The sequence below is a fragment of the Crocodylus porosus genome, unplaced genomic scaffold (assembly GCF_001723895.1).
Source record: "Crocodylus porosus isolate Cpor-Errol unplaced genomic scaffold, CroPor_comp1, whole genome shotgun sequence".
NCBI classification, from domain to species: domain Eukaryota; kingdom Metazoa; phylum Chordata; order Crocodylia; family Crocodylidae; genus Crocodylus; species Crocodylus porosus.
This window is the reverse complement of record NW_017728947.1, coordinates 59,022,741-59,046,839: the sequence shown is the minus strand read 5'-3', so window position 1 is coordinate 59,046,839 and position 24,099 is coordinate 59,022,741. Positions and strand designations below refer to the sequence as shown.

At 41.5% G+C, this 24,099-nt stretch overlaps 1 protein-coding gene across 1 annotated transcript in view; it reads left to right on the top strand.

The window, feature by feature from the left end:
* Window positions 1-24,099, top strand: part of RYR3 (ryanodine receptor 3) — a 537,566-nt gene that overhangs the window by 338,165 nt on the left and 175,302 nt on the right. The window contains exons 44-47 of the mRNA XM_019551798.1: window positions 12,230-12,410; window positions 14,170-14,278; window positions 15,811-15,931; window positions 18,320-18,489. Coding sequence (XP_019407343.1) covers window positions 12,230-12,410; window positions 14,170-14,278; window positions 15,811-15,931; window positions 18,320-18,489 — 581 coding nt within the window. The remainder of the gene's footprint in view (window positions 1-12,229; window positions 12,411-14,169; window positions 14,279-15,810; window positions 15,932-18,319; window positions 18,490-24,099) is intronic.

Sequence of the window (24,099 nt, the reverse complement as noted above, 5' to 3'; positions counted from 1 at the left end):
TAGTCTCAGAACTGGTCAACAGCTCATTTAAAAGGAGTCCCTTATCTTTTTTTAGACAGAAGATACAAAACTGTCCCCATGGTGGAAGTGAGGCATCTAACATAACTTCACTATTATATACGATAACACATATACATATGCACTTCTAATTCTTACTTCTACTGGTTACTAGTTAACTCATCTATATTATAATATCAGGTGACACACTCTTTATTATAATTTTTACGCTTCTTATGTTAAATCTTAATGACGTAACTACAACATGTACCAGACTTTGCTTGCATAATATAGAGTTATTTTTTATCATTGCGGTTTAGCTGTGTGGTTTCCTGTTTTCACAACAAAAGCTGCTTGCTTGCAATTTTTATCAGACTGTCAGAATTTTATCCAAGGGTCAGAAGGTGATCACCAGAATGTCAATCGCTGACTCCTCAACCTTCTTGAAGGATTCTGGGAGTTTTAGTGCATTGTTAATTATGCTAGGCCTTGCTTAACATAAGCACTATCTCACACTTGGTGTTTGCTGATTATTGCAATTCCTGCCAGTTTCAACCTACAAGTCCAATCTTGAAGTTCCTATTCTGTCTTAACTTAACTTTCCCAGATGGAACTGACAAAAATAGCCATAGTTATCATTGGGAGCTTTGCCCAACTAAAGCCTTTAAGATTGAACCCCAGATGTTTAGAGTATCATGTATGTGTTTTCTCATTATTGAACTTTTCATTTTAAATGTAAAGATAAAAAGGACAGATGGCAGAATTGTGCCCCCTAATTAACCTTGTCTGCCAGCCTGTGTATATGTAATCATATAGTGTGTGTGTATTTAACTATGACAAATATTTAATATATGCTATAATAATAATGCCTAAAATATAATGTATTTAATATAATAATACATCTAAAATAATAGTGTATTTGATATAATGTGCATTTGTTGTAGTTGTAACAAAATATGAAAAAATAACATTGTGCCTAAACAAAAATATCCTTAAAATTCATAAGAAGGTACAAAAACTAACTATAATATTACAAGAAAAATTCAAACCAATTAAACAGACATTGTATAATACCTATAAAAGACCTCTAATTTTTTTAAGCATTGAGTCAAAACAAATTTACTGTCTCCTTACAAGGATTTTCTGTTATTAAGTGTTGAAGAAATAATTCTCTAGGTTTTTAGCTTTTTTCTAATTAAGCAAAAACTTAATCAAGGATATTTTCCCCAGGATTTTTCCACTTTAGGCCGATGATCGTAACATAAAAATAAGAATCATCATCAACATAAGAATCATAGCATAGTGGTTTTCAAAGAAGTATACCTCTCTAGAGCCAAGAAATCATATAACTTAAAAGTATATTGCAAATACTATACAGAGATCCGAAACTACATGTCTCACATTTTGTTTGAAAACTAAATTTTAATGCTATGTTTTAATTTAGATCTGTAACTGCAAAACAGAGGAAAGATTTGTTCTCTGTTGCATATTTTTCCATTCCTAATTATTAAAAGTGTCTACTTTTTTTCAAGTGTATCAAACAGCATCCCTTCATCACATTGAAATAGTTTCATAGCCAACATCTGTTTACCATGTTTTTATTGTTATAGCCTCTCACTATATTACCGTTTGTGGCAATGTCTTTTTTTTTTCTTACTATGGATGTTTTGTCCTTGATGTTACTTGAAGTGGTCATCATAAATATGATGTGCTAGAGCTGGAATGTAAGGAAGGACTTCTGGATTGTGAATATACCTTTGCTACTTCCCTGGCTCACTGTGTGGCCTGATCCTCATAACCGCTCAACTCCCATGTGTTCCAAGTATCCTCTCTGGAAAAAATGGGATAATATCTATAAAGTAAAACTTATTTAACTAACAGCAGTTATGAAACTTAAGTAACACTCAAAATTTAACCATGAGCAAAGGAAAAAGGAAATATGTTGTCCACAAATTGTCCACAGTGAGGGTTGCTCTATTTTAACATTTATATAATATACATGGGCAGATCTAGGATTTTGGAAGGTGGGGGGAAAACAGGGGAGCAGATGGTTTGGTTCATCATTTTTCCCCAGTTAAAAAGAAAACAGAACTTTAACTAATATGTGAGAGCCCAATAACTATATTATTCAGTTTAAAGTAAAAATTACTTTATTAGAATGTGCATTGATTTGCTATATTGTACATTAAGTATAAAACACAACAGACTGGGCAAATAATAAGAGATGTACATTCATTTCTAATTACTTAATTATTTGGGTTCTTAAAACAGAATCAAACTTTCTTGAGCATCTTGACAGTGTGTTTAATTGTCACTTCACTAAAAGAGATTTTCACATCTGAGTCCATGTTAAACATGGCCAGTCCATTGAGATGCTTTTCACTTATTGTTGAAGAAAGCTAAGTTTTAAGTCTCTGGGAAGGATTTTCTGTAATATTATTTATCCATATAGTTGGGAGAGCTGTTGGACCAGATAACTTGAGAAAGGGCACCGACTGCCCGAACGTTTGTCCAACAGCTCTTCTCAGCTATACAGTTGGTCCAATAAAAGATATCACAAAATAGCCTTGCCTCAAAATCAGAGAATAACACCATGACTAAGGAAACATGACCTGAGGGAACAAGTGCATCCTCTACTGCCACAACTGCTTCTTCAGAGACCTGCACACCAATGATCCAGAGCCACCTAACCCCGTGTCTCCTTCCACTAGCCTTGGGAGCATGCAAAAAGCAGGGGGACAAGCCAAACTGAAAAGTCTGCACACAGTAGAGCATGCTACCCAGTGCAGGGGCTGCCAGAGGGTGGAAGGGGGCAGCCATTGGTGCCTGGGGAAGAGCAAACAACACGCTGGCCTCCTTCCACCCTCTGGCAGCCCCTTCTCCAGCTGCTTTGAGCAGCATGCTCTGCTGTGGCTGCACAAGCAGAAGATGTAAAGTTTCTTGCTTCTTGCACATTACCAGGACTGGTGGAAGGAGCTGCAGGCATAGGTGGCTCTGGACCCCAGTATACAAGTCCCCCATGGAGCAGTTGTAGTGCTATACACTGTGTTTGCTCCTTCAAGTACAGACTAGGTACAGAGAGGGGGGCTCCCTCCCCCTCCCCAAGGGTAAAGGGTCAATCCTCTATCCCCTTTAAATCTCTCCATCTGTTCCTTTTCCCAATTTCCCTTTAACCAGGTCCCTTGTCTTCCCCCAGCCCAGTCTAACATTGTGCTAGGCAATCAGGCTCCCTCAGTGAAGCTGCTGATCAGGGGCAGAAATCAAAGGGGTAGGGAAGATGCATCCATGCCATTACTCCCCCTTTAGTCCCACCCTGCATAATACGTATATATATATATATACACACACACATATTTTACGTGCATGCACATTTGTTTGTATATGTATATTTTTTTTCTTGATACTGATTTTTTTAAATTTAAAATACTTTTTGGCAGTAGTTTTGAAAAAAATCAATAAAAGTCAGTATCTGTTTGCTGCCTTCAGATACCTGTATAGCTATGTTTACCACCATGTTTTCATTCTACCGGCAAGATTTATAGGTGTTAGGGGCTGGAAGGGACCTCACAAGATCAATAGGTCCAACCCCCCTGCTCTTAGGCAGGAAAGACTGCTGGGGTCAGATGACGCCAGCAAGGAGAGCATCCAGATGTTTTTTCAAGATTGCCAGAGCAGGTGCTTGTACCACCTCTTTGGGAAGTCTGTTCCAGACCCTGGACACTTGAACTATAAAGAAGGTTTTCTTTATGTCCAATCTAAAGTGATCCTCTAGCAATTTGTGTCCATTATTCTTTGTCTTCCTCTGGGGTGCCTTGGTGAACAAATGCTCCCCCAGGCCTTGACTTGTACCTTTTATATACTTTTAGGCTGCCACCAAGTCCCCTCTAAGTTTTCTCTTCTCCAGGCTGAACAGTCCCATGTCTCAGCATCTCCTCATATGACCTGCTCTCCAGACCTCTAATCATATATGAAGCCCTTCTCTGCACTCCTCTCAAGCTTCTCCACATCCTTCTTGAAGTGTGGCACCCAGAACTGGACTCGGTAGTCCAGCTGCAGCCTCACCAAAGCCGAGTAGAGAGGGAGCATGACATCCTTATCCTTGCTTGAGATGCATTGTTAGATGCATGCCTGTATCTTATTTGCCAGCTATGGCATTACATTGGTGGCTTATGTTCATTCTATGGTCTTGTGAGCCTGTCCAGGTCAGCCTGTATCCCTAGCCTATCCTCTAGCATGACCACACTCCCCCATAATTTGGTGTCATCCACAAATTTTGTCAGTATGCATTTAACACCCAACTCCGAATCATTAATGAATATGTTAAAAAGCAGTGGTCCAAGTACCAAACCCTAAGGAATGCCACTTGCCACCATATGCCATGTTTACTCAATTCTGTCAATTAATACTCTCTGGGTCCTGCTTCAGAGCCAGTTTCCTAGCCACCTGACCGTTAAGTTGTTGAGGCCACAGTTCCCCAATTTTTCCATGAAGGCATCATGGGACACCAAGTCAAAGCCTTTTTGAAACCCAAGTATATAACATCAGCCTCATCTCCCTTATTCAGGTGGTGAGTTACCTGATCATAGAGGGAAATGAGATTGGTCAGGCATTACCTGCCTGCAACAAAGCCATGTTGGCTATCTTTTAGAATACTGCCTTCACAGACTATCAGTGATGGATTCTTCGATATTTTTTTCCAGAATTTTTCCAGGGATTGAGGTCAAACTGATTTGCCTGTAATTCCATGGGTCTTCCTTCCTTTCTTGAAGATATATACTACATTAGCCTTCTTCCAGTCTTCTAGAACTTCTCCCAAGCACTGAAGGTTCTCAAATAGATTTGCCATTGGTTGTGCAATGATGCCAGCCAATACTTTTAGTACTCCTGTTCATCCGGTCCTGCTGACTTGTAGATATTTAGCCTCTCCAGATGTTCCCTCATGAGATCTTCACCAGCTATGGGTGAGTGATCATCCACCACCTTGATCATCTTATACCCTGTCAAGCAGGGTAACATCCTTAGATTAGTGGAATACCAACACAAATTATTTATTTAGGAACTCGATTTTCTCCTTGGTGTAGGTTATCAGCTGTCCCATTACGTTTAGCAGGGTCCCTACGTTTCCCTTTTATTTTCTTCTGACTTCCTACACATCTAAAGAAGGACTTTTTATTGTTCTTGATTTCTGTTGCCAGTTTGAATTTGGTTTCTGCTTTTGCTTTTGTAATCAGCTCCCTACAGGTACAGGATATTGCTGTGTACTCCTCCTCAGTGGAAATTCCTGACTTCCATCACTTATAAGCTTCTCTCTTCAATTTCGGGAGGTCCAATACTTCCCTTTTGAGTCAAGGGGCTCTCCCAGCCCTTTTCCTACCTTTCTTACAAACAGGACTGGATTTCCTTTGTGCTCCAAGGATCACATCTTTGAGGAGTGAACATTAGGGCTGTGTGAGGCTTCAGACAGAGCTTCGGATCTGGAGATGCTTCAGATGCTTCGGGATCTGAAGCGGCACATCCGGGTCAAAGCACTGCCTTGTTAGGCTTCTCAAAGTGGTTTGGAGTTTCCGAAGTGCTTCAGAGCCACCTCGGAGATCCAGCCATAGGGTATAATGGGGAAACAATAAAATATCTATAACTTTGTTGTTTTTTGTCTGATTTGGATAACATTTTCAGGAATGGTAGACTCTACAGAGAGCATGAAGCCTGCCATATTTCAAAAAGATCAGTGCAGCAGTTTGGGGGGTCAAAACTGCACTTCTAGTAGCTCTTACTGAGGGCACAAATCCTGCCAAGTTTCAAGAAGAGCTGTGCAGGGGTTTGGGGGGAACTGCCCCTCAAGCTGTGGACAAACAAAACTCATGCCCTGGGTGTTTGTGGGACTTGACTGTGTCTGTCTTGGGGTGGGGAGGGGAGACACTACTGCAGGCCTGGCTGCTAAGCTACTGTGTTACCAGTTACTAATCAATCGATCTTGATTCACTCAGGGTCCAGCTCAATACAGAGGACCTAGGTACTATATAACGACTTAATGAGCAGCAATTAGCACCTACAAAACCAGGCTAAGGAGAGGAAAGAACCAAGACAGACAATCAACTGCCCCAGGACAGAGACAGTCTTGGCATGAGTTTTGCCTGTCAGCAGCTAGGAGTGCAGGGCCCCAGAACCCTTCTGCACCAATCTCCTCGACAGCTGGCAGGCGTAGTGGCCTCAGCAGGGGCCACCATCCCTGCAACTGTCACCCCACTGCACCTTAACACACGCAGTGTCACACATGGCATGAGTTTTTGTTCGCAGCTTGAGATGCAGTTCCCCCCAAACCCCTGCACCTATCTCCTTGAAACTTGGCAGGCTTTGTGGCCTCAGTAAGAGCTACCACCCCTGCAGTTTTGACCCCTCTGTGTTATAACACACAGCCGTGACATGAGTTTTGCTTTCAAGAATTTGGGGTGCTGTTCCCCCCAAACTGCTGCACTGATCTTCTTGAAACTTGACAGGTTTCAAGCTCTCAGCAAAAGGCTACCATTCCTTCAAGTTTCATCCAAATTGGACAAAAAACAACAAAGTTATAGCTATTTCATTGTTTCCCCATTATACCCTATGGCCAGATCTCCGGGGCAGCTCTGAAGCTTCGCATCTGCTTTGGCTGGATCAAGGCAGAAACCTGGTCCAGAGCTCCAGATTGGATCATGGCCATCAAAAGCGGCCGGATCTGAAGCCGAATCAGATTGCTGCCAACTTGCACAGGCCTAGTGAACATTTATCTTGGATATCCTTCCCCATCGGGTCATGGTCCTGCAGGGCCCCACCAACCAATCTCCTAAGCTTGTAGAAGATAGTTTTCCTAACATCAAGGATTTCTACCCTGCTAACTGATTTCCCTGTCTTGTGATGGATGGAGAAAGTGGTCTCTGGTCACTGTCACCTAGCTTCCCTTTGATCCTCAGGTTGCTCGCTAAATCATCTCCTTTGGCCAGAAAAAGCCCAGGAGTGCCTTACCCTGGTCGGCCCATAGATTTCTTGAGTCAGATAGAGCTCTTCAGTGCAAGTGGGGAAGCTTCACAACTGATCACATCTCTTCCCACAAGGTGTTTGGGTAGCTGAAGTCGCCTTTGACAACCATGCTCTGAGAATGTGCAGCCTCTGCCAGTTCTCTAGAGAACCTCCAGCAAGACAGTTACCTCAGTTACCTTCAGCAAGGAACTGGAAAGACAAACTACACCTCCCCTAATTCCACCTATCACTTGTTAACATCTTAAAATCCTATCCTTTCAGGGTCCAGTCTGAACCCAATTAGTTATTGCCAGTTGGGGTTTTTTGTGTATTTTCCTCTGCACTCTAAAATTCACTTCTTTGACATTTTGGTTGTCCTGTCTACAAATTTGAAGATTGAAATTAACAAACAATAATCTGAATTTAAAAATCAATTGAACTGTGATTGCTACTTAAGCAGATTACATATATGAAATGTGCTTCTGAATTAATTTCTCCTTTTATTAATTGTTCAACTACTGTATTACAGAAAACAAAACCAATAGTTGAGTTAATGATGTAGCTGTGGAAAAAATGGTTACGGCTTTAAAATGGGATTTTGAGGACAGCTGAAAATGCATTGTTTTAGTGTCAGTTTTATATGTATATTTTGTTAATATTGATTTTTTAATGATAAAATTAAAGACATTCTTATTATTCTCATTCTGACCTCATGATACTCTAAATGGTGTTAAAATTAAGTACATTGGGCTAGAGAATGAAGGGTTGCTTTAGCACTTGACTGCTAATCTAGGAAGCATGTTTTATTTCTCATAAACTTTTGCTGAGACTTTAGGCAGGATAATTATGGCCTGATTTTGAGTAACTCTCAGTACCTGAAGCTTCCAGTGCCTTCAATGGGAGCTGCAGGTGTCCTGCACTTCTGAAGCCAGACCATTAATCAGTGGGTGCAATGTGTGATGCTACATCACCATAGCAACATGCTACAGCATAATAATGTCCACAGGTAAAAACCATGATGCCGCAGCTATGGCACCATAGCAACACACTCCCTTGTTATAGTTCATCACTATGGTAATGTAGTGCCTAAAAATAACTGAGCACAGAGCACATGGTGCAGCATGGGCTGTTACTGTGCCATCTTTTAGTGCTTCCAAAAGGAAACACTAAATGATGGTGCACTATCAACAGCGCCATAGAAGCACATGTAGATGCATCCAGTGTGTCTGTATCTTTCCCAAAGACCTTGTTACATGTTGCACTTTGACCTACTCAGTTGTTGATTAGTGTCAGTGCTAGGTTGAGTTTGGAGCAGTCGTACCTTACTGGCTGTCCCCAACCTACACAGCTGTGACTTGCCACTAGAGGGTTAGCAAGCAGGGGCCAGACTAGGAACTATAGCTGTGAGTTGCTGCAAGAGAGATGGTGAGCCAGGGCAGGCTTCTATTCACGCTCAAGGAGGGGGAAGGATGTGAGAGATGAATTGTGGGAATAGGAACATGAAGCTGGAAGGCAGAGAGTTAATGGGATGGGGTGGGTAATGAAGGTATGAAAAGAAAATGGGGATGGGAAATGGGTGGTGAAATGAAGGAAGTCAGTCACTGAAAGATAAAATAAATAGAAGTAAAAAAAAGAATTTAAAAAGAGAGTATCATCCCAGACCTGTCTATGCCTCATGACCTGCTCTGCAGGGTGTTTGTATGGGTGGGAAGGTCACATCCCCAGGAGTGGGAGGGGGAGCTGGCTTGGTGCCAGAACCCCGTCCACCTCCCTGAGCGGTAGAGTTCAGGGAGTGGAAAGTTTGTTCACAAAGAACAGGAGGGCGAGGGAAGGGACACTGCATCCTTGGATGCTGGAAGACTGCAACCTGGGTGGCTTATCTGTGGGGATTGGTTACAACAGAGGCAGGCAATTATTTTGGGTGATGGGCCACTTACTGAGTTTGGCAAGCCATCAAGGGCCGCATGACAGGCAGCCAGGGACAGAGAAATATTAATTTTCTAAATTTTTTAGGGGCCCCATGGGCTGGATAGAATGGCCTGGCAGGCTGCATCTGGCCTGCGGGCCACGTTTTGCCCACCCTTGGGTTACAAGCTATGTGACTTTAAGCCACCTAAAGTGTGTTCAGAACGTGAATTTTATGCCACCTAAAGTGTGTTTCAGATGTTAATGTGTAGGCAATCCAGAGGTTTAGAGCTCCAGGAGCTGCCTAAAATTAATGTATAGTAAGGCCCTAATAATAGTTTCCTGCCTCAGATATGCACTACAAAGATCTAAGAGATACTGTTTAACAGTGGCAGCAACTGGGCATGGACTACTCAATTACTTCTTTATTCAAACATAGGTTATATAAAACATGAGTGGAGATAAGTTAGCAATCACCACTGTCAGCAGTTTTTAAAAATAAAATTGTAATCTAATTGTATTTGCATTGGAGCCTGATTCTGAAACCAGTGTGCTGCAGCACCCCACTGATTAATGTATGTATTCAAAGCTGCAGGATCACTGGGTACTTGGTGTGCAGCTAAGTGTTGGGAAGTGTTGTGATGAATGAAAATACTGCTTGGTGTCAGTGTTTTTTGAGCCTGTGAGATGGCCACAGAAAATGCCCAAATTACTCAGAGTTGTTTATAAAAATCTATAGTTCAGTATTTTAGTTGTAAGTAACACAACATGAGAGCTGGAAGGATCTATTCTAAAGCAGAGCCATTGCTGTGATTGTGAGCAGAATGGTGCAAGATTTGAAATGCTTAAAGTGTGCTGTAATATGGGTTATACGTAGAAATTGAAGACTCTATTTAAAGACTTCATATAGCAAGTGTAACACATTTATCCCTATCTAAACATACATTGAAAATAATTTGAGATACATTTTTATTGTAGTTAACTTACTATATCCTGAGGTCAGATATATCTAATCTTAAAGATGACTTGACAGTCTTTAGTCCTGCTGAGAAAATTTAACTTCTGAATTGCATAGAACGTTCTCTGTGCCAAAAGGTAGAGGACATGGTTCTAAATCCTATTTCAGCTCTAAATCTTTCCTAGAGCTGGTGCAAAAATTAGGCATCTTGGCTCAGGAGTGCAATCCTGACCTATCCAATAAGGCACATCTATTTTCTCAATGGACAACTTATTATGCCCACAGAGGTCAATCTTAAACCACCCTGCATGGACACATAGCTCTCCTATTTTGACAGGGCAGTCCTGATCCTAATCCACCTAAGAAGGTACATAGTGTTTTCCTGCTCTATCAGTGGAGGATCCATATGCTGCTAAGTCATATAAGTGTCTGGTTTACTCTAAGAATAACATCAAAATGAGGAGGAGAAGGAAGAGGACGTCATACTCATATTGTGGGTAGAGGAATAGTTATTGACACAATGTGGAAAGATTGGGAAAAGGAACAGGAGACCTAGGTCTCCCTCCCTTATAAGGCATTGCAGAATTGTCCTTCTGCATGCCAACTACCTGCCTCCTTCTCACTTGGACACAGAGTCACAACCCCTCTTGCATGCTATCCTTCTGGCCCTATGAGTCTGGGCAAGCTTTAATAGGAGGAATGGAGGGTGCTGTTGGCCCTGCCTGGTGGTTAGGATGCTATTCTGGGAAGTAGGAGAAGTGGATTGAAACCCTCTGGCACAGGAGGACATAGAATCTGGGTCTCCCAGTTTCTGGGCAAATGTCCTAATGACTATGATACTGAGCTGAAAAGTGGGCGGGTCATCACCCATTCTCCTCCTCCTTATAGAGTATCTAATTATGTTTTTTTCCTGAGACTAAACATTTGGGAATTTTAGTCTCTGCCCCTCCCCCGCAGCATGTGTAAAAGTGCCCTGTATTATTGTTAGACCTGTAAGTAATGTCAGTCTTTTACATTAAAGTCCATTATTAGGCTTTATCCTGTATATCAGACAATACCTGTAGACTCTCTAGAACCTAGGCTGACAGAATTTAAATGCATCCCAGGCAGATTAGGATTACAACAGAAAATATGTGGAGGTAAAAACCTTGGGGGAGAACTTTTGAATATGCTTAGAAGGTCAACTTTGAGATGCAAAGAAATCCAGACATCCTAGTGGCTTTCTTAAGTAGAAGAGGATTGTGTTGAATTATTTTGTACACCTAGTAGCTATATACATACCCCTTAGAAGTAAGCGGGTTAGTGTTTGGCCTATGATTTAATAATAGTCTTTGTTTTGATGGCCATTTGAAATCATATGACTTCTCCCCTCCCCCTGCAAAATCCCTGGCTACTTAAAATATCTAATATCCTTATTGGCAACTGTACTGAGTTGTATACACTGTGCATCGATGAAGTCATTAGTATCTCTCCTTATGCCAGGCTTATTCTCTGTAATGTATTTCCTAAATCTGAGAATGAATACCTTCAGGAGCTGGTAGTCAGATCATAATAAATTTATGGTAGCTGGAAGTCACAAGTTTGAATATTATCCCAACTTCTCAGTGAACAGAAAGTTGCCATTTTCTAGTAGTAGTTTGAAAATTAATGTTTGTTATGAGTGCCTTCTCTACACAAACTTTCCAGTGTACAGCAGAGAAGAGATGGGACAGTCCTAAAAAATGAACTGATCTTCTAATTCTAGAAGTGAATTATCCACGTTAAGATAGTTGAACCTTGGGAAGGCAAGGGGAGGAAGTTTAATTTCCAAAATTATTGCTCTGATTAGGTAAAAAAAATCACTTCCAGTGCTGTCAGTTTGGCATAGTTTTGCTCAGTGGTGTAAGGTGCTCATTAAGTGCCCATGATGAGGTGCAGCGGTTTGGGGTGGGGGTGCTGAGGGGGTATGCTGACCACACGTTGTGTGTGGCGGGGGGGTGTGCACTGTAATGGGTGAGAAGAAGGGATATCTTAGCTTTGCTGGCTGCTGCTTCTGCTTTCCTCCTGAGCAGATCCTGGTGCCCTGTTTCCTTCCCCCACCCACATATATTCATATTGAGAGCAAAGCTGCGCCTGCTCTGGCAAAGGCCCCAGGTTGATCCATTTCCCCCTGCCTCCCAAATGTACTGCTCTGTGTGGCCCTATGCTACCTGACTCCTGTGGTGGGCAAGGGCAGCACAGAACTTCCCCTGCCATGGCAAAGACTTCCCAGATCAGGGGGATCCTGGCATCCCCTCATAGGTGGCAACTAAGGATTGTGCCTCTCTTGCTCCACCCCAGTTATGCTACTGGGTTTATTGGGGTTTATATGCATGGATAACATGTTATTTTGGTCTTCAGGTGAAAGTGTTGAGGAAAATGCTAGTGTTGTTGTCAAGCTGCTTATTCGACGTCCAGAATGCTTTGGTCCAGACCTTAGGGGAGAAGGAGGAAATGGTTTGCTTGCAGCTATGCAAGAAGCTATTAAAATCTCAGAGAACCCAGCTCGTGACCTTCCCTCTCAGGGCTATAAAAGAGAAGGGTAAGTAAATGTAGATGTTTTCTTAGCAGAGATGATGTTTAATTTACTGGCTGAAGATAACATGTTTTTTATGGTGGGGCCTAAAATCCAGCCAACCAGGAATGGAGCCCTATTGCATAAGGAATTGAAAAAGTGAAGTGTCAAATAGCTCATAAGAGCTCCCAATCTAGAATCTATAAGTGCAAGCTAAAAGGAAAGGAAAATGAGGAGAGCAGGAACGTGGAATGGAAGGAGGATGAGAGAATGAGGGCAGGAAGCAAAGGAGCAGATATAGTGTAAAGCTGACATGAAGAGGTTGTGAGGGCAGAAGAGGTAGAGAGTTGGAACAAATCACCAGTCAGCTCAGGAAAGTAAAATTCCATTCCAAACCATGAGCAGTCAAAAAATTTTATGAAGATTCACTATTTGATTGCTTCCCATGTACATCTACTTGGTGGAGACCGGTTCTTTTTTGCATGTAGCACATGGCAGAAGATAAGGAATAAAGGTGTTTTTATTCATGCTCCAGGGGTGTGTGGGGGGATGTTAATTAGAGCAGCTCTGAACATCTCTCTGATTAAAGTGCCCAGAGCATTTCATGCATCAGTGTCCAGCATCCCTGTGCTTCAGAATGGTGGCAGGGGCACTTTAACTAAGCCTCATTCAACAGTCTTTAGTTAAAGTGCCCCCACTGCTATTTTGATGCATGGGGATGCTGATATATGAGACGCAGAGACTGGCTGGAGCATGCTAATTACCATGCTGCAGCAGACTCAGTTAATCGAGTCTGCTTCAAAATGTTGTAATTACAGCACATCAGATCAGCCTCCCAGTGCATCTACAGACACCCTCTGAGTCCTGCTTCCCTAGGGAGATCCTCTCCATTTGATTCTAGATTCAAGTGGTAGGTGATGGGTTTAATGAAATTGGGCCTTGTTTTATGATCTTCCGCCAGTCCAGCAGCTCTTCTTTGGTTACTTTTGCACCTACCCTTACCAATTAGACTGTCTGGCAGGTTCCTCCTCAAGGCCAAATGGTAGGGAAAGAACTTTCAGGGGTCTAGTGCCCTCATCCCGAGTATGTATGGAAGCTGTCCCTTACACATTTCCAAGTCTGCAGATGTCTTTAGGGAAGGAAGGCCCCGTCTGGGCTCCATTTCACTCACTCTTGCGCTAGCAGTATTATCATCAAAATATTGTCAATAATATATGTTAGTTAAATCCAACACTTTCAGAATTCCAGAAATAAAAACACTACTTTGGAATAAAGGTTAAGATGGAGATTTTCATAGCAGTCTAAATTCCTGAGTTGTCTGAAAATCTCAACCTAAGCAGCACATCTTCATGTTTGTTCTCCCCCAGCACCCCCAAAATGTGTAGACATATTTTTCTAGATCACATTGCAAAGTACTTTATTTTAATTACTTATGGTCACAGAATTTTCTGATGAGCACATCCTCATCTATGACTACATACTCACATTTGCATGTAGTGTAATAGTTCTTAGAGCAAACTACTTAAAAATTGATAACTCCTCTTTTGACAACCGCTAGCAACATAACTGGAGAATAAAATGAGGTTTTATTTTTCCAGGGAACTATCGGGCCTTATTCTAAGTACCAGATCAGTTATAAGATTATAGCTCAGTTGTAAGATTTTTCAAAAATATTATCTGCATATTGAAACCCAGTGCTTTAAAAACAGATACTAAGTAAACAACTGCTGAATATGTTAAGCTGATGATGTCATAAAAATATGACTACATGTTGGTTACTTTTTAGTGCTGCTGAAGATGAGGAGGAAGAAGAGATCGTGCACATGGGCAATGCAATCATGTCATTTTATTCAGCTCTCATAGACTTGCTTGGACGTTGTGCACCAGAAATGCATGTAAGTGGCCTCAGTCTCTTGATCAGAAGGTGCAAAAAGTACTTTTGGAGAAGCTATAAAAAGTACTCTTAGAGAGAAACTTAAAGAATAATTTGTAAGAAAACCAAAACCATTGTGTATACTTGTCTCTATTCAAATATGTTTCTTTCTGGAAGTTTGATTTATCTGGCATAGGTACCTGAGTGTTGGTCTGTTGTACATCACGAAACCTATGGGCACGTATGCATGATCATGGCAGCTGCTCTGACACACTGTAATTTCAGCACATCCGATCAGACTTGGTTACTTGAGTCTTCTGGAGTTGAACTGAGTCCACCATGTTTAAGCATGGGGATGCTGATACAGGAAACACAGCGGTGCTTTAATTAGAGCAGCATTCAGAGCTACTTTAATTAAAGCACTGCCCCTCCCCCCACAACATATGTAAAAGTGCCCTATATTATTGTTAGACGGGTAAGTAATGTCAGTCTTTTACATTAAAGTCTACTATTAGGCTTTTTCCTGTATAACAGGCACACCTGTAGACTCTCTAGAACCTAGTCTGACACTGTTTTTAATGGGGGCTTCTGGTTCGTGTTTGGCATTACTTTAACCAGGCAAGAAAGTGGAATTACTGGAACCTCCCTCACAATGCACTAGTAGATGTTCTGTGTAGGAGGCTGCAGTGATTCACACAAAACGTATCAGCACCAGTATTTTAATGGAGAGCATTTAGTTAGTCATTTCTTGGTGTCTCCTCAATTAACTTAGGGACTTGTTACACATTACATTGTGAGCTGTTCAAATGTTGAGTGGTGCTAGTGCTTAATCGTGTTTGGATCAGTCACACATTCAGGCCAGGATGGGCCTGGAGGACTAAAAGGTAAGAATCCCCTGCCTCCCCCTCCCCCGCCATTCTGAGCTTCACCCTGGCCTCTAGGGCACCCATATTTTTCCCCCCCACACACACACCCTGGAGCCCCATCCCACCGTCCCAGGGACTTTCCCTCCAACCCCCTCCCATCTCTCCCACCTCTCCTACTTACTTGTGGCTGCCTGCACTGTCTGTCCCAAGGGAGCAGGTAGGGAAGGGTTAACCTGCCTTCCTGACCTCTGCCTTCTTGACCTACTGCCAGGCTGCTGCTCTTTCCCAGGCTGAGCCCAGCCTAGACAACAGCAGTAGTAGAAACAGCAGGGCAGGCAGGCAGGCTAACTGTTCCCTGCTCCCCTGGGATAGACAGTACAGGCAGCTATAGGTAAGCAGGAGCAGAGGGGAAGTGAGCAGGAATCTGAGGTGCTAAGGGGTGGGGGGGGCAGCGGGTTGGGTGTTTGCCCTAAGGTGTAGCCTACAGTGGCTACACATTGTGTAACATGGATCAGAGATAAACCTAGGCTGGAGTGGCGTAACTTTATGCCACCTAAAGAGTGCTTAAAACTACTTTGTGTGAATGTGTGGACAATCTAGGTGTTGAGAGCACAAGGAGCTGCCTAAAATGAACATGTAACAAGGCCCCTAGGTGTCTTATTTTATAAGTATTATTATGTTTTAACAGCTTATCCAGAGTGGGAAAGGTGAAGCTATTCGAATCAGGTCAATCCTTCGTTCCCTAGTACCCACAGAAGATTTGGTTGGGATCATAAGCATACCACTAAAGCTATCAACAGTTAATAAAGGTAACTTCAGTTTATCATAATGTAGACTTTTAAAATTATTTAAATGTGCAGAAGATTTTTTATGTGCTTTCTTTGAATTTTAACCTAAAGTAAATCCTTTGTGAGTACATCATCACTTAATTCAACAGTTCATGCATACTCTGCAAATATTTCACTACATTTTACATGATGCTGAAACCATATGCTTTCCGCTATACAGATGGAGGCTTCATGTCTTTGCAGACTTTGAAAATCAACCACTGATGTAATTTTCCAATTTTAGCTACCCTAATCTGCAATTAGTGTCTTAAGTGCATTTCTCCAGTCTGCATGTGTACACATGTTTGTGTTTTTAATTCTTTTATATATAAATACTCTAAACATACATAGGGTTTGTTTGTATATAAATAAAATACTATATAGAAATGGTTTACATTGCACTTTACATGTCCTTCATGGCTGAGAAAACAGATATTTTAAATTGAAAATAACTCCTGGTAAAAATTGTCTTTTTGACTAGTGAAAGCTTTCATTGCATTGGAAACAGAATCCTCTATTTGTCCACTGAACAAGGACAGTAAGGAGGAGCAATATAGACTTTTCTACTGCTGTACCCTAGCACTAAGAACTGTTTAGACCAGGGGTGGCCAATCTGAGGTATGTAACAGGCTGGGAATGGGACAGGCAGCATAGTGGCAGATAGAAGAGGAAGCCTATAGCAAAGCAGCAGATCAGACAAGGCAGGAAGCAAAAAACAAAGGAGTTGATCAGTAGGCGAAGAAGGTCAGAGTGTCACTTAAGGAGGGTAAAAGGGTAATTTGTGGCACACCTGCCAAAAAGTTTAGCTCCCACTGGTTTAGCCCCCCTCTGTAAAATAGAAGTTAGTTCTGTGTTACTATTCATCTGGCTCTTGGCTTCTGCAGTTAAGTAAAGTGCTATCAACAATATTTTTTTTTTATATGTGAACATCATTGCGATTGGAACAGGACTAAACCTATTAAAAAACACTTCTGACTTAGGCTAAAAACAACTAGAAAATATCACTACTGGTTTAGATTCTAGACCAGTGAGCTGGGCGTTTTTGCACATGCTCCAGGGTGGGGCACTTTAACTGGAGGGGTTCCAAGAGCCGCTTTAATTAAAGCATCAAGCAAGCTTTAGTAAAAGTGCCCTGCCACCATTTTGAAGCACAGGGACACTGATATACAAGACACAGAGGCTGGCTGGAGCACAATAATTACCGTGCTCCAGCAGACAGAGCACCTCCTTGCCCATCTACAGGCACCCCTTGAGATTAAAGTTACTATTTGCTATTCTACCTATTTCCTCCCTCCGTCTCCTCTTTTTAAAAAAATATTACATCCTAGTCAGAAAAAGAGTGTGTTGTTGTTTTTGTTCTAAGTGATGCATTAAAAGCATAGTTGTCACACTAAGTTAGTGTTTTGTTTGTTCTAAATAATAACGAGCTGAGCTTGATGTGAGAAATAGAATTAAGCTGCTTCACAGAGGCTTGAGTACTATTCTTTTTGACAGTTGATAGAAAACCAAACACAGAGGGTTTTCCAAGCAAGTCTGACTAAACTTCTGAAGAACAAAATATTTGCATAAAATCAAGAACTTCTATTACTGTTGTGAAACACGTTTTTATTCCAAAGAGAAGGAATAAAAGGAAGAGAAATACATTTTATGCTTTTTAGTTTTAAAGGAAACAATAGGATTTTCATCACTATCTTGGAGTGACATTTCTGTAGTCTGATATTCTTACTCTACAAGATATTCTGAATATGCAACCTGTTTTTCTTCATTTTCATATAGTAATTGTATATTTCATATAGTTATTACAAAACCATTGGAAGAATCCTTAAAATAGTGCACTGAGATGAATGTTTTAATTACATACAATTAAATCTTTATTTGGGATTGAATTATTTAAATTTGTGATAGGATATTTTAATATGCCATTTTTTCCAGAGTAAAAGATGTTGAGTGTCATGCATTTTGATTGTCCAAGAAAAGTGAGCTTTTTTTTTGTTTTGCACTTGACATGTGCCCTAGGCATACAAGATTGCCCCCTATATTTTTCTAACCATCTTTTTTGCAATGTCTGATCACCTTTCTTTTTTTACATTGCTTATCATTTAAAAATGCTTTAAATATTTTTTTCATTTAGTTTATTGATTGAAACAAGAGACTTAGTAATTTAATTGCAGGCATAATTACACACACTTCTCATTAACCTCATGATGAAATTGCACTTATTTAGTCTAATGGTTAATCTGACCTGGGGTGTCCTATTGTACATTACAAGTTTTTAAAAGTTTTAAAATAGAAAATTATAATGAGCTTTTTTTTAACTGAGCTACATTTTTTTGTAAAAAAGAAGTTATATAAAATATGTATATATTTTAGATGGCACAGTCAATGAGCCGGACATGTCTGCAAGTTTCTGTCCTGACCACAAAGCACCCATGGTGCTATTTCTGGACCGTGTCTATGGTATTAAGGACCAAAGTTTCCTCCTCCACCTGCTGGAGGTTGGATTTTTACCAGACTTAAGAGCGTCTGCCTCCCTGGATACCGTAAGTATTTTGTTAGTGAGTTTAGGTGTGTTTATTATGTATTTTGGCTATATACATATTATAAAATACAATTCAAGAAGTAAACAAGTCTTTTCATGCTCACTAATACCAGCAAACATGAATCATTTACTTGCAGTAAATGGCAATTTATATATCTATAGCACATACATTTAACCATGAGTGTTCAGTAAAAAAAACTGAAGGGGAAGCATCAAACCAGTTTTGATGTAAAGATTTTACAGTATGACTGAAAAGCCAAAGTACCAGCTCTTAAATGCAAAAAACAAAAAAAAAAGGCCATGATTTTTCCCTTCACTACCATATTATTTCTTTATGCATGTTCTTGAACCTCCTTAAACCTCCTTTGTGTGTGTATCTTATTAGGTTGTTCCTTTTTTCACTTTGAAATTCTGGTCACCAGTCACCCAGTTCAACTGCTCATTCAGACTGATGAAACATCTAAGGTTTTCAGTCCTAGCCTGGAAACATTATGAGAAGTGGCGTTATAATAAGCTTTCCAGTATTTTCTTTTACCTTTCATTTAAGAAATACAATTTCCTGACAGATTAAATGAAACACTTTAAATCTGTGAGGTCTTTGTTAAAATGGGCATCCTTTTCAAACAGTTTGAACTGAACGAAAAAGATCTACGTGTTTTGCATCCCCATGGAGATTTTGATTATTTATTCCTCTTTCTGTATTACCTTGCTTAATAGTAATTAAAAGTAATTATAGGCTAATCTATGTGGTTTCTCCTTTTTCAGGTAAATCATAATGCACCTAACTTTCTGCCACTTTGTGTTGCCACATACAGAGTACCTCATTCTCCACTACCTTGTACCTTGGTTACCTACATCAGTATAAAATAGATGTAAATATTAGCAGTGGCGTGACTGGAGAATTCTGATTTGTTAGAAGATTATACTTAAGTTACATGTTCAAGGCAGTGATGATTCATGCCAGCCTACAGAACAGAGTGCAGACTGAGGGTATATACAAGCATGACATTTCTACTGATGGAAACACGGTTTTTTAACAGTACTTCTTAGCACTAGGATGATTTCATCTGGCAGAAGGATTTTTATAATTTTTCCAAAACATAACATATTCTAGTCCCCTGCCATAGGAAATCATACGAGTGCTACGAGGCACTGTTAAAAATGACACTAAATTCATATATATATGTGTGTGTGCGTGTGTGTGTGTATATATATGTAAAGTATGTGTACACACACACCCCTTTTCAGATATGAGTGAAGTGTGTTGCCTACTTTAATTTATAAAAAAAATGCCCCCCCAGTAATAAAAGGTTGGGAAACACTGCCCTAGCTGTACAAGTATTCAGACAGTTTCTACCAAATCAAAAATAGCAACTCCAGTAAAAACTTGTACCACATCCAATGAGGTAGAAGTAGCTTCAAATAGAGTTTCTGCCTAAGAAATGGATGCTGTATACTTTCCTCTCCAAAAGAAGCTGATACACCACCCACCAGCATCCCAGCATTCATTGTTTTGCCCACCCACACCCCCTTCAGTATGACAGTCTGTGATTCAACCAGACTCCACTGTTCTGGCTGAGCACAGAGCCAAAACCCTGTCTCAGCCTCAGGACAGAGAAAGTCCACTCCCTCTCAACAGCCCCAAGGCTATGCACCTGTTAACCCCCCTCCCTGCCCTGCCCTGACCCTGAGCAAGCAGGGAAAAATTACCCACCAGCACCCCACTGGACATGCCAGCACTGACCCCAACTTGCCAGCACCAACCCTCACCACCCTCTACCCCTGGATCTGGAATGGCCTGAACCCCACCTCCACCATTCCCTGAGCCCTTACATCCTGCACCATTCTCGAACCTGGACCCACCAGATCCCACCCCAACACACGCACAGCATTCCTGGAGTGCTCCAGCCACCCCTTCTCCCACCCCCCACATCCCTCAGCAACACAAACCTTGCAGACCCTACCCTGCTGTTCCCTGAACCCCCTGACTCACCCTCACCACAGACTCAGACCCTACAGACCCCACCCTGCTGTTCCTTAAGCCCCCTGATTCATGCCCACCATGGACTTAGACCCTGCAGACCTCAGACCCCATGCCATTCTCCAAGGCCCCTGATTCACCTCTGTCAAGAACCAGGACTCCACAGACCTCCATCATTCCCTAAGCCCCTTTACCAACCTTTGCCACTGACCCAGACTCCCCAGAGACCCCAGACTCCATGTTGAGCTGCGTGACTCACCCCAGCATTGATACAGATACTGCCCCTGCCATTTCCCAAGCCTCCTCACTGGCCGCAGGGATGCACAAACTAAAGACCCTAGCCCCTCTGTTTCCCAAGCCCCCTAACCAGGTCCCTGCAGACTCTGTGCCATTTTTCAAGTCCCCTGATCCACCCCCTTCCAGGGACCCAGACATTGAAGACCCTGTTATCACCACTCCCTGTATCCCCTTACCTCTGCCCTGGCAAACTCAGTCCCCTCAGAAACCAACCCCAGCATTCCCTGAGCCCCCCAGACCACCCCCACAGGGATGTGGTGGGATGGAGGGCTCTGGGAATGGTGGTGATGGAGTGGACCAGTTTGCATCTATTCTATTTTTACTGTTCTTCCAATGAAACTGTGTTGTTAGAGTTGTGGTCTCCGTGGAGTTGGATGAGATAGCGCACAGAACTTAATGTGCCTGGCACTTTGTGATCAGAGACCCAAGGAAGAATGTCTTGCATTTGAAAGCTTGTCTAACTTTATCCCAATTACATAGTTGGTCCAATAAAAGATATCACCCTAGGAAATTCCTCCCTTTCCCTAAAAAGCAGCTCAAGTACCTGACATTGAGATATATTGCATAGAGATATATGTGCAGGGTGGAATCTGCCAGGTAGGAAGAGTGCAGCACAGGGGGGCACATAATGGGCTAATTCACTTCTCATTGAGCATGAAATTGGGAGACATTCTGTTCTCTTAAGTGCCCATTGTGCAATGTCTCTGTTTCCCCCCACCAACATCCAGCAATTGACAGGTGATTACTGTTACAGGCGCAACCACCCTCCTCTCCCATCCACACCATAAGTTAGGAGCCACAAAGCACCCCATGCATAGAATCTGGCTACCCCCCCATCCCAAATAGGCCTGGAACCCCTGCCAATGATCCTACCAGGAAAGTGAAACTGACAAAGAGGCTTTCTGCTTCCCTGCTCCTATGGGTCTGTCATCTCTAAACAATAGATATTTGGACACTAGAGTCCTGGTTGCCCTTCATGGGTTTGGGAGGGTGAGGAGCAGTATAGTTTGTGATGCCTGGAGGACTAACCAGGCACTAGCCATGGAATGGTCTTTGTCCATGCATAACATAGAACCCATTCAAGGAGGACTGGCTTAGAATAGTATAGCAAAAGCTTTGTTATCCGGCACCCAGGGAAAATGGGGGGGTGCCAGATAACCAAATATGCTGGTTACCTGAGAGGCCTGAACAGACATCTTTGCCAGTTCAGGCCGTCGCCTCTCCCTCTGCATCTGGTGCATTGCCACCCCATGTCAGTGTGCCAGGAGGGGGGCCCTGCACAGGCTGCTATGCACTGGGCCATGGGGGGCTCGGCAGTGCAGGCTGATTTGCCCCAGGCTGTGGGGGCTTGGCAAAACCAGAACTGCCATGGTGGGCACTTCCAATTTTGCTTTTACTTTACAAGCCGGCATGCTGGTTAATAGAGTATACTGGCTTGTAAGATGCTGGATAACGCGGCTTTTACTGTACTTCATTTTTCCTAGTGTGCTTTTGAAATATTGCAGAAAGTTTAAACTCATCTAAAACAGCATGTATATATAGATTCTTGGGGTGTCTGTGCATGAGACAGGAGGCTGCTCTGACATGCTGTAATTATAGCACATCAGAGCAGACTCGATTAATTGAGTCTGCTGAAGCCTGGTAATTACTGCACTTCAGGCATCCTCTGTGTCTTGTGTATCAGCGCCCCCACATTTCAAAATGGTGTTGGGGGTACTTCAACTAAAGCTTGTTTGACAAGCTTTAGATAAAGCACCTCTGCCACCGTTTTGAAGCATGGAGATGCTGATAGATGAAATGCTCTGGGCACTTTAATTAGACTGACTCACGGATCTGCTCTAATTGAAGTGCCCTCCCTGCTCCACTCCTGGAGCACATGTAAAAATGCCCTTGGAGTTTTAAATGCATTTAGTACGTTCTAAGTGGGAAGTGTTTAGTATCAAGATTTTACTTCTGAATTATTTTATTTTAATAATTATGCAGACCGACAGAAATGCATGTATGGTATGAAATAGAAATGTTGCTAATAATTAAAAATGACATAAACTATAAATGTTTAACACACAAGTTACTATGTTTACACAAAATTATGAGCTACCCTGAGTACAGGCAGAAGAGTTAAGTGTTCAAGACAAGAGCACAAGACAGCTTGCAAGTTTGATAGTCTCTTCTAATATATTCATCCAATTTGCTGTAATAATGACAGTTTATAAAGTTCAATACTAAATCCAAATTCATAGTTACAAGCAATTATAGGATTACAATAATTATTCTAGTAGCACTATTGACATGGTTGAATTTCTGATTTAGGCTATAATTCTATTTCATATTTTAGTGACAGTGCCTGGACAACTGACTGTTTGGGGTAATTAGCTAATAACAATTACATACATTCCTTAGTTATATTGCTAGAAGTGTGATTCTATGAACCATTACCTATACAAATAATACTTATATTTGACTTCAGTGCAGATACTAATATACAAGTAATACATGCATAAAACTTAAAAGATTGACTTGCAAATAAGGCTCCAGACATGTCAACATATCAAACTGGTACCTATATCAAAAAGTGATAAGAAAAATATTAAAGCTTAATACACAGGTGATAGAAGCTATCACATTAGACTGACATGTACTTTGCTCCCTGAGTATGTAGTTGTAGAAAGGTGAAATTCTGTTAATAAGATTTCTGTCTGTACCATATATATGTTTGACTGCTCAGAAAATACTTAATTTTCTAAGTTAAAACCTTGTAACCGTGGACACATTTAATTATGATATATTATTTTAGTTTTAAAAGCTTTCATAGTGTTAGACTAGAAAGAAGGGTAATAGGAATCTAAATTTAGAGCTGTGCTCTGAGTCAGATAAATGACAAGGTAAAAGGGCTTTTTTATTAGTTTCACAATCATTATTTTAACTACACTTGCACATATTATTAGGGAAGGTAAAATATATATATATAGACAACTGCTGGAAAATCATCCAACATCACAGGGAATGAAAAGTAACATTTTAATGGCATAGAATGTAAGCATTAAGACTAAGTACAGACATTCAGAAAGTCCAAAGCAGCAGTGGTCTAAGTGTTGTACTTTACTGAAAGTGCTCTAAATTAGTTTGGGACCAAACAGAACAGATGTGCACTGTTCAGTGGAGGGGGGCAGGGGTAGTGCTCAGAGCCTGCCTGCAATGGCCAAAGCCAGCAGCTTGGGGGAGCTCTTGCACATGTCCCAGTATGCCCCAAGGGCTCCCCAGGCTGCTGGAGATTCCTGAGCGCAACCAAATAGGCAAGCCATCCCTGATTGGCTGCCTGTCATGGGGGAACAG